The sequence below is a fragment of the Leucopleurus acutus genome (genome assembly GCF_964270905.1).
Source record: "Leucopleurus acutus genome assembly, chromosome: 2".
NCBI classification, from domain to species: Eukaryota; Metazoa; Chordata; class Mammalia; order Artiodactyla; family Delphinidae; genus Leucopleurus; species Leucopleurus acutus.
Genome location: NC_139143.1, coordinates 80,421,294 through 80,431,616, shown reverse-complemented (window position 1 = coordinate 80,431,616; position 10,323 = coordinate 80,421,294). Strand labels below are relative to the sequence as shown.

Sequence of the window (10,323 nt, the reverse complement as noted above, 5' to 3'; positions counted from 1 at the left end):
CGCCACAACTACTGAGCCTGCGCTCTAGAGCCTGTGCTCGGCAACAAGAGAAGCCACCGCAATGAGAAGCCCGCGCGCTGCAAGGAAGTGTAGCCCCCGCTCGCCGCAACTAGAGAAAGCCCATGTGCAGCAACGAAGACCCAATGCAGCCAAAAATAATTAATTTTTAGAAAGTTGATACATATTTATATACACATATATATATATATACATATTTGAAAATATCCCAAACATTAAGACCTAACAGCACTTTGTGCTATCCAATAGCTTCCTTCATAACAAGGTATGAATTTATATTTCTTGCCTGTCCCTACAGCCAAAGCCCTTGTTTCCTTACTCATGAACTACTAGAGCAGACTTCTTGTTGCTTACTTCCAGTTGCTCCCCATCCCCACACCATACTACATAGAACCACAATTTTCCACATCTGTTAACTACAACTCATCACTGCTTTAAACAGTCCTCCAATGATCTACCAAGACACTTTGACATCATCAAGCTCAGTGATTCCTAATCCCAGAATGGCTGCATGGCTGCAATCAGAATCACCTGGGAGGTTTTTGTTTTAATATAGATTCCCGGGTCCTATCAGAAATCTATGAAATCAAAATCTCCAGAGGTCAAAGTGAGAAAATGAGAAAAAACAAAACAGCTCTCTAGTTGTGATGCACGGGACCAGGGCTCGAACCCGTGTCCCCTGCACTGGCAGATGGATTCTTTTTTTTTTTTTTTGGCAGGAGGATTCTTAACCACTGCGCCACCAGGGAAGTCCCTAAGCCATCTTTTTTTTTTTTTTTTGCGGTACGCGGGCCTCTCACTGTTAAGGCCTCTCCCGTTGCGGAGCACGGGCTCCGGACGCGCAGGCTCAGCTGCCATGGCTCACGGGCCCAGCCGCTCCGCGGCATGTGGGATCCTCCCGGACCGGGGCACGAACCCGTGTCTCCTGCATCGGCAGACGGACTCTCAACCACTGTGCCACCAGGGAAGCCCCCTAAGCCATCTTTTAAAGCCAAGTGTTTGCCAAGTTAACAAGGACTTTTAAACATAAGACTTCAAATTTGTCTCACCCCTCTCAAGACTGACTTTGGAAAAAGTGCAACACTGCCAATTATTTGTCAACAGCGTACTAAACTCATATAAGCAATTTTTTTTTAAAAGAAAATAAGCAATACATACGAGGAATGAGGAATTTCAGAAATTACATCTCTGATCTCATCTCTTCATTATTCTATTCAGGTCAATCTCTCCTCAATTTTGCCTCCTCTCCCATTCACTCTTTTTAAAGAGTCGGCTCCACTGATCTGCCCGGGCTATGTTAATTCCTTCCTTCTTTGAATCCTTGTACCACTCTGACTTTCAAGTAAGTAATCTGTTGCTTTAAGACTGATCTCTAGTTGTTTTGTATATGCAAATTTAATCAAAGCTCCAGAGCAGAGATATTTTACAGCCCTCTGAATCCCTCACAGCTCTTCAAGCAAACAGTGCTTAGTGCACGTAAGTGTCCATAAATACTTTGACTGTAATTCCACTGTCTATCCTAACATTAGAACATGGAATGCTCCTCTTCCATTACCCATTTTAATAGTGGACACACTGACAGTTACTGACCTACTCAATAAATGTTAAATCATGAGGACACAAAAATATATTCCCTTAATGTCCAAACTAAGTCCTCTCTACCAACGCTGATGCCCATTTAGAGTAGTGGAGATAAAAGCAACGACCTTCACATAAAAAATTATTCCTCATTCTCTCACATTTAGTTTACACACTCGAAACAACTTTAGGTAACCCTTGATCAGGTGGGCAAATGCACTACCACTTTCAACATGTTTTTCCCATCTGCCCACCAAAGAGGTAGGCTCTTTTTTAAAAATTTTGCCTTGTCCCTTCACCTCTCCCCAGAGATGCTGGGGGTATCAGTGGGGTCTCTCCGGCACCTGCCCTGGAAGCAGCAGTTCACACTCCACAACCTAAGTCCTCCAATGGCATGGCCAAATACCAAGTGTCATCCATCTGCTGGCTCCAGGACAGTGGGCAGTGCTTTAGGGTCAGGAATCAGAGCCAGGTGATGCCTAGAGCCGGGACCCCAGCTCACTGTCACACAGGGGAGACTCTTCCACAGTTGGATGGCAGCACCTCCACCTCCCACCCACCCCTCGACCTAGGCAAGCAGTGAGGTAATCTCTGGACAAAGGAGCATTCCGTGGCATGCTCCCGAGCACTTGACACAGGTGTTCTATATACGGTGGGCACTCAAATTTTTTTGAATCAATATTTTCCAGCATATAAAATCTCAAGTTATTAAGTTTTTCTTAAAATGACCCTTGTGTAACGATTCCAGACATTTCTACCCATACATAGGTAAGTAAAGGCCCAGTAAGTTGTTTAAAAGTTTTGTATTGTGTCATACAAACTGTCATCATATACAAGTGCATAAGTGAAAAACTTTTCTCTCCCCTCTCCTCCCCATACATTACAGTAGACCAGTTCTTGCTAATATATCACAAAGTTAAAACATATATCTCTTTTGGAATTCTAAACAGTTAATTCTAGACACCAACTTCCAAATTTTGTAACTTGCCAATCTGGTATGGACATGAACAGTTCCAGTGCTTTTCAACTTGTCCCTGAATTTTTCTCTCCTCAAAGTTCCAGGCAGTTAATTGATTTTAATGCCCTCAAATTAGATAAAGCTGACTATTTAGAGCTTATAAATTATTTACACTATACAATCACTAAGAATAGAGCTATGACTTACACATATTATACCCCTCAAACTATTTAGCACCATGAATAGAATTCTCAATACTACCTGATGGGCTAAGTAATCCAATGATCAAATATATGATAGTGATAGTCTTAAAAACACCCATTTGTTATTTTTCTTATATACATTACAAACTCCCTCCTGTCTTATAGATATAATTACATAGCTGTCAACATCTTGCTTGATGCTAGTAACAATTCCCTAGGTTATTAGTAATGAGAAGCTAAGGCATTAAACCTAACAGGCTCTAAGCTAGTTTAAATGTGGTGAAATACTGTTAAAATAGAATTGCACTGTACTTCTTTTCTAACTTCACACTTCCAAAGTGCTACGGTTCCTGTAAGATTTTTGTCCTGCGTAGATTCAAATTCTGCATCTTTCAGTTTTGGATGGCTTGAGTACCATAAACCATGATTTATTTGGTAGCAAAAACATTTCAGGAGTTTCAAAAGGGATCACTACTCAGCTAAAGAAGTTACAACCATCACTTTCCTTTAAACCTAGAACACATACCATTGATTGGAAGAAAAAATACAACAACCCTGTCCTGACTGTAATAAAAACGGAAAACAGTGAATTGAGCTGTGCACTTTTTAAGAGATGCTACACAGTCATGTTCTTAAAGTGGTCACAAACACTGCTTCAGTGACATTTAATGTTCAACATATGCTACATTACTCTTAGCACTTTTGTGCTTAATCTCCACACATAACAAGTTCAGGTATCAAAATAATCCTGATTCTAAAAGAAAGACCTCACCACCAATATTTAAAGCTGATTCTTCCCAAGAAGACAGGATAGTTTCTCACCTATGCAGTTATCAAAGTGGTACTGTCTTAGGCTAAGCTTTGTCAAGGCTCAGGCAAAACCCTGAGGTGAACTTAGCAAGGTCCTTGTAAAGAAATCTTCAATGAGAAACTCAACATATGGGAATTTTAAAGCTTCAGACTGGCTCATTACACAGAAATGCCACAGGCTTTCTTAGAACACTGAGTCTAGTGATTGTCTATGTCAAGGAGGCACATATACAATTTTACTAACTCCTGATGTCTTTTCAGTATGGAAAATGCAGTCAGTCTGACGAAGGGCCTAAAAAACATTCTGCCAGGCCTAGCTCTTCTAGAGAGCACAGGGAAGCTAAGGGAAAGCACTAGGAAGCAATTAATGTAAATGTATATGTGTGTGCATCTCTGGGGAAAAAATAAACCTGTACAAGGCAATGGCTGTCCCAACCAAGGATTTAGATTAAACAACAGTTTAGTAACCCAGTAATGGTTCCCAAAATGTTTACCTGTGAAGGTAAAGAAGGGCAAAACCCTGAAAGGAAGAGTAAAATAACCTTGTAGGAGAAAGCTTCATTACATCTTATATGTTTCTCTTTGCTCTCATCCATCCCAGTGCATTTGGGTCAAATGTGTACTTGTTAGAAAAGACAGGCTCCTCTGAGGAGCACTGTTCTGATCCTAACTTTTTCTAGCCAAGCTCTTGCAAAAACATACAGCCTGATTTCCCCAATATCATCACTCCATAATCTGCAACAGGAGTCAGTTCCACAGCTATTTGCTGAACTTTAGCACCAATCTCTTTAGAACTGATTTCCCCATGATTTTTGTTCTGTCTCCAGGAAGCACAGCATGAACAGAAAAGACTGAAGTCCTTACCTGGGACAGTCCCAGGAAATTGCAGTTGAAAGAGAATGCAGAATAAATAGTGCATGGCAAAAAATTCCTCTTGTGAGCTTGGGCAAACACGTATGGTATTCGTATTCCCCGGGGTATAAAAAATTTACATTAATTAATATCAGCAACAGAACCCAAAACATTGGTAAATCGAATTCTAATGTGACAATTTAAAAGTAGACAGTGCTCCACTGGGTTAATAAAATCAGAATTAGCTAAGAAACAATATTTTAAATACCACATCATTGAAAACTCCTAGTGGGCATGTCCCCTTCATCAGTTATTTTTAAAATAACAGTCATAACAGGAGAAAGAACAAGCACCATGCTCACTAATGCAGGTTACTGGACTGCTCTGATTAAGCACTGCAGTTCACAGATAAACACTTCACATCTTCCCTTCAAGTTACTGAATCTTTCTTCTTCCGGAACGGTGATTTTAGCCTCTTCCATACACTGTTTTTGGGTTTAGATTTTTTCTCCATGGCCAGCACTGCCTCCTTTTCTTTCCTACGTATCTCCCGTACAAGGGCATGGAATACATCATCAATGTAGTAGCGGTATGCGGCAGATGTCTCAAAAAAGGGGCAGCTGAATTCTCGGGCCAAAGCCAATCCTTCTTCCTTGGTGACCTTTAAAAATGTAAACATGAGAAAATTTATAGTGGTAACAGCAGAAAATAATCACAACTGCCCCAGAAAGTGAAGGGGTTACCTTAACAGGAAGAGAGTACCTCAACTCTGGAAAGGTCCAAGCAGAGCAGAGTGATATTTGTAATGCTGGGAGGCTGGATTACATGATTTCTAATTCCTTCTGCTTTCAAATTATGTGATTCTATTTCTAGTCTATTTTAAAGATAACTTTTTGGAACAGGGAATAGTTATAGATATCAAATATACAATCTTAATTTTCTTCATACTTTTCATTTCAAGAATGTAAATCACAAGGCAAAGAGAGGTATACTTAAACTACAATACTGAAAACCATAAGGAACCTGAAATCAATATATCCAATGATGGATATTCCATAATTTCTCCTACTTTTGGACATTTAGACTTATTCTAATTTTTTGCTACCATAAAAAGCCTGGCAATGAACAATTCATATATAAATCCCTGAATAGATTAATTCAAACAGGAATTAACTGAGAAGCATTATGAATTTAACTACTGTCAAACTACTTCTAAAAAGTTTGTACCATTCGTTGCTTTCACTGGTAGTGATAAACGTGCCCCTTTCACCACTCCTTCAACTCTATACCAAACAGCAAAATTTTAAACACTGTTGCTAACTTGAAGGGTATCATTTATTCTAAAATCCTCTACAATTTCTCTTATTCTCCCTTTCCACGGCTCATAATCCTCACCATCAGGAAGTATACCTTGAAGCCTAAGTTTCTCTTTTTGCAACATAAAGAGATTTACTTCTGAGGTTTTAGAAAATGAAAATCCCATGATCCTTCACTTAATGTGTATTCTATTTGTCATCTGATTATTATCCTGTGGGTTCTGTCCGTAAACTGATTCCTAAAATCCAGATTTTACCCAAAATAAGAGCACATTAGTAGATACAGGGAAGTTTTCCAGGCTAGGGAGAAGCTAACTTAAAATTTTCTTTTTAAGGCAAAGAAATTTATAAACAGAGAACACAAATGACTAATCCCACAAGACTACACATAGAATTTTCTACTCTATCCTCACCTGTCTTAGCTGCTTTAGGTCAGACTTGTTTCCCACAAGAACCACAGGGGTATCATCAGTACGTCGAACTCGATAAATAAGCTGTTTAAACTCCCGAACTTCATGGAAACTTCGACGATCGGTGATAGAGTAACAGATGATAAACCCTTCTCCTGCCCTCATATACTGATCCCGCATGGCTGTAAACTCTGCCTAGAGGGAAACAAGGATTATTAGTGTATTGATGCAACCTGGAACTATATACACTTTAGCTATTTATTTCAGATTAAAGAGAGATGTTGGTTACCTGCTATCCTGAGTCAGAGTGCATGAAAAATTAAAAGAGATGAACTAATGATCTTCTCTGCATAAGTCTTCCCCTCCCCTTTACTAGCACAAAAAGGCCTTTACTCATAGCATTTTGGGATTTAATACCTGTCCAGCCGTATCCAAAATGTCCAGATTGGCAGGCTCATCATCAATACGGATCCGGATTTTATAAGCATCTTCTACAGAAGGGAAGAAAGGTGGTACTATTAACCCATAAATGCAGGAATATGTAACCTTATTTTGAAATTCATCTTATGGAGAAGTAGATTACACATTTAAGTGCCCAAATGTTCTCAGGAAGCTCCTAATTCCATTGAGACATGTAAATTGGGTCTTCAACTAATTTCTTTTTTCCCACATAAACCATGACATAAGTTTATTCATAGCTTAAGCTTATTAGACTTCACCTACAATTCTAAAAGAGTTGAGAGATTGTCTTTTGGAAAAATGTTAGGCCAGAAAAGTAACTTTACCATTTACTAAATAGTTATTAGACGCCAAGCATTATACTAAGTGATTTACATATGTTAGCTCATTCAACAGTGACAATAATTCAGTGAGGTAGGTATTATTACCTCCATTTTACAGGTAAAGAAGATTAAACTCTAAAACATTAAATGTATTCCCCATGTTACAAAGTTCATTAATGACATAGCCAGAATTGAATCCAAGGGCTGCTTGACTCAAAAGCTTTATGTACTTAACCATATGCTATAGTTCTCCTCATTTTTAACACTATAGGAAAAGCAAAAACCAGAGTTTACTATTTTCTAAAGAATCCATATTGTCATAATTTCTCCTTTATGAGAGCACTTTTCTTTATGTATTCTTATGGTAACCTTGGAAAATACAGCAAAGTAAAAAAGAAGAGAAAAACCTCACTCAGTATTTCCATCATTCAAACAACTGCTGCTTACATCCTTATGTATTTCCTTCAAACATATTTTCTTGAACCCCTGCTTCTGACTCTTCCTCAAAAATGAAGAGCCTACTAAATCAATGATTCTCAAACTACAGGTCACGCATGATCCGTTAGAATTTGCGAATTGTGGATGAATTTAATGGGTTGGGACCAGCATGAAAGTAAACAAGCAGAAATCTAAAATGAAAGAGGAAATACATGAGTGCACCAAACTTAGTGAGGTAAATATAGTTTCATGATATTTTAATTACATATACATATGTGCAAACATATACTTATATGTGTACTGGTTACAATATAAAGTTTTTCTTAGAGTTAGCAGCCAAAGTCTGAAACAAAATTGCACTAAACTGTAAACTCAATGACAGCAGACCCCATATCTTTTTGCTCACTACTGTACCCCCAGGGCCTAACACAGTGCTTGGCACATAACAGGAACTCAAGAGATGAAAGTATTTGTTGTTGAAATCAGATAATATTGTCAGAAGAGCAGATGACTGGGGGAAAAAAAAAATCAACTGATTAAAAAAAGTAACTTTTCAGGGGACAAGGATATGGGTTTTACTTTATTATTTTTTTAAATTTTATTAAAAAATTTTTTTTTATTTTGGCCACCCCATGCGGCTTGCGGGATCTTAGTTTCCTGACCAGGGATTGAACCCAGGCCCCTGGCAATGAGAGCACTGAGTCCTAACCACTGGACCACCAGGGAATTCCCAGGTTTTACTTTGAAGAAAGGAAAAGATATTTCTTTTTTTTTTTTTTTGGCCGCACTGCATGGCATGCGGGATCTTAGTTCCCTGACCAGAGATTGAACCCATGCCCCCTGCAGTGGAAGCACAGAGTCTTAACCACCAGCCACCAAGGAAGTCCCAGGAAAAGATATTTCTGGAGTTCTAAGTAAATTATCCTAGGCCTTACATTAATTTTATTCCCAGAATTCCCACCATAGTGTGAATTCCTGAACAATGTTCTAAATTTAATATAGTACATGAAAAAATAAGAACTGTTTCTATTTTCCCCAAGCCACAGAAGCATCTACTATATAAAATGACCACATTCAAAGATGGGTTAGCACAGAACACTCATTGGCTCTGTGGAAAAAAGAGCAGCAGAGGACTGACCCAATGGAAATCCTTCCTAGAGACCCAGGATCACGACAAAGTGTCACATCCTGAAAATACAAGTAATATGGCAGGTATTCTGTGCCCTCCTCTATCCCCATCACCATTTTTCTTTTATCCTGGGATATAACTCCTAAAAAATCAAACCTGCCTCCTTATGGTTCAGGAATGATAGTAACGTTCTTGTTCTTGGTGTTTACATAGAACAGGAGTTAAAAAAAAAGGCAAAACAAAATTACTTTTTACTCTCTAACACTGTTTTACTAACAATAGAGCATTAAGGATTATAAAAGACACAAAGAAAGACCTTGCTATGTAATGAACTTGAAATATAAGGAAGTAAATTAAAGGCTTCTAGTGGAACAAGTCCAGGCTCTGCATGTCTGGGTTGTAAGAGTTCAGCAGGCTGGCTCTACTTGTTTTTCTGCTTCCTTCTGTGGAAGTTCAAACCAGCTGACTCATAGTTACAGAGTCAGTCTCAAGTCAGACCCTTAGAAAAAATAATAGCAAAAGGCTTCGTTAAGTGGCTTTTAAATTTTTCCCTTAACCTGGCAATACAATATACCAACCATAAAAATATAACAAAGAAAGTGTCCCACTAATGCTCAATAAAAGACAGACTAAGATGGCTGATATACATATACAGTTAAGCTAGGGGGAAAAAATCCATTTGCTTACCAACTGCTATGATATTCTTATTAAATAAATCTGAATTAGACACCAAAAAAGGCTCAAAATATAAATGGTTGAAAACTGTTTGAAAAAATTGACACCAAGACACTTTTATGGGGTTTATTTGGAAAACCGAAGTGATAATCTGACTTACCAATGGTGGGATCATGATCTTCTGGAAACCGGTGGCTGATGAACTGCATGGTCATGGCTTTAAAACAAGAAAGGAAAGTTAAAATCCACACAAAGGTCACCCACAGAAAGAACTATAAGTATCAATATTGCATGATAGTCAGTCTCCCAGTTGGTTTGGGTGGAGGACATTTGTTCTAAGAATTTTTCATTCTAACTTCTTTTAAAATGGAAGAAAAACATCACCTACCGCTTTTCCCTACACCGCCAGCACCCAGCATCACTAGTTTGTATTCCCGTGACAGCCCTGCAGGGCTGCTACAGCTACCAACTGGGCGAGTTCCAGAATCCATTGTCCTCTTGGAGAATCCTGGGCTGCCCCGAGGAAAAGGCACCTGGAAATAAAGAAGAAAATATTTAAACCAGGATTCAGACACCGTGACGACAGTCCTAGAGCCAGTGCCCTACCTTCCCATACTCTGACCTATTACTCCTGCTCCCTTTCTGGCTGCCCTAAGAAACCCTACATCCTCACCTTCCCTCCGGGACAGCTCACTCCTATGAAACATCACAGGTTTTCCGAATTATTACACTTTCCAGAAAGAATAAAGAGACAAAGAAATTTTTAATTTCTTTTCAAACTGGAGCACCGGCACAGCATGAAGGAGCCCAGTGAGAAAGATGAGGTTTGGGGACCAAAGGAACACCGCCCCTTAGGCCGCAGGGGTCCTCTCACACCAGCGGTACCCGGAGGTTCCGCCCCCTCCCCATTCCCCTCGACAGCTCCCCTCCCCCAGCTGCATCTCCGGCCCGCCATCAGGCCCCCCGCCCTTCCCTTTCACGAGCCAACCCACTCCTGCTGCTCGTACCCGTCGGGACTTGAAGACGTCGGCCGGATTTGGTCACTCACCTCGCCCTCCTCACTCGCGGCTAGGATCGGCACTGACCTGTGACCCCTCCCGCAGCCGGGAAAGATGGCGCCACCAGCGCCCGCGTCTGGGGGGGGGAGGGCGGAG

At 39.9% G+C, this 10,323-nt stretch overlaps 1 protein-coding gene across 3 annotated transcripts; it reads right to left on the bottom strand.

The window, feature by feature from the left end:
• Positions 1–2,411: 2,411 nt before the first annotated feature.
• On the bottom strand, positions 2,412–10,290 carry RIT1 (Ras like without CAAX 1). Of its 3 annotated transcripts, none has more exons than XM_082857645.1 (6): positions 10,218–10,290; positions 9,558–9,702; positions 9,330–9,386; positions 6,563–6,636; positions 6,149–6,340; positions 2,412–5,080 (listed from the first exon to the last, which is right to left on the bottom strand). In XM_082857645.1, the coding sequence occupies exons 2-6, from the start codon at positions 9,658–9,660 to the stop codon at positions 4,850–4,852; spliced, it is 657 nt and encodes a 218-aa protein (XP_082713771.1). In that variant the 5' UTR covers positions 9,661–9,702; positions 10,218–10,290; the 3' UTR covers positions 2,412–4,849. The 3 variants fall into 3 exon arrangements, with proteins under 3 accessions (XP_082713771.1, XP_082713772.1, XP_082713773.1); XM_082857646.1 differs by having other exon boundaries at positions 10,177–10,255; XM_082857647.1 differs by lacking the exons at positions 9,330–9,386; positions 9,558–9,702; positions 10,218–10,290 and having other exon boundaries at positions 6,149–6,336; positions 6,563–6,623.
• Positions 10,291–10,323: the final 33 nt, after the last annotated feature.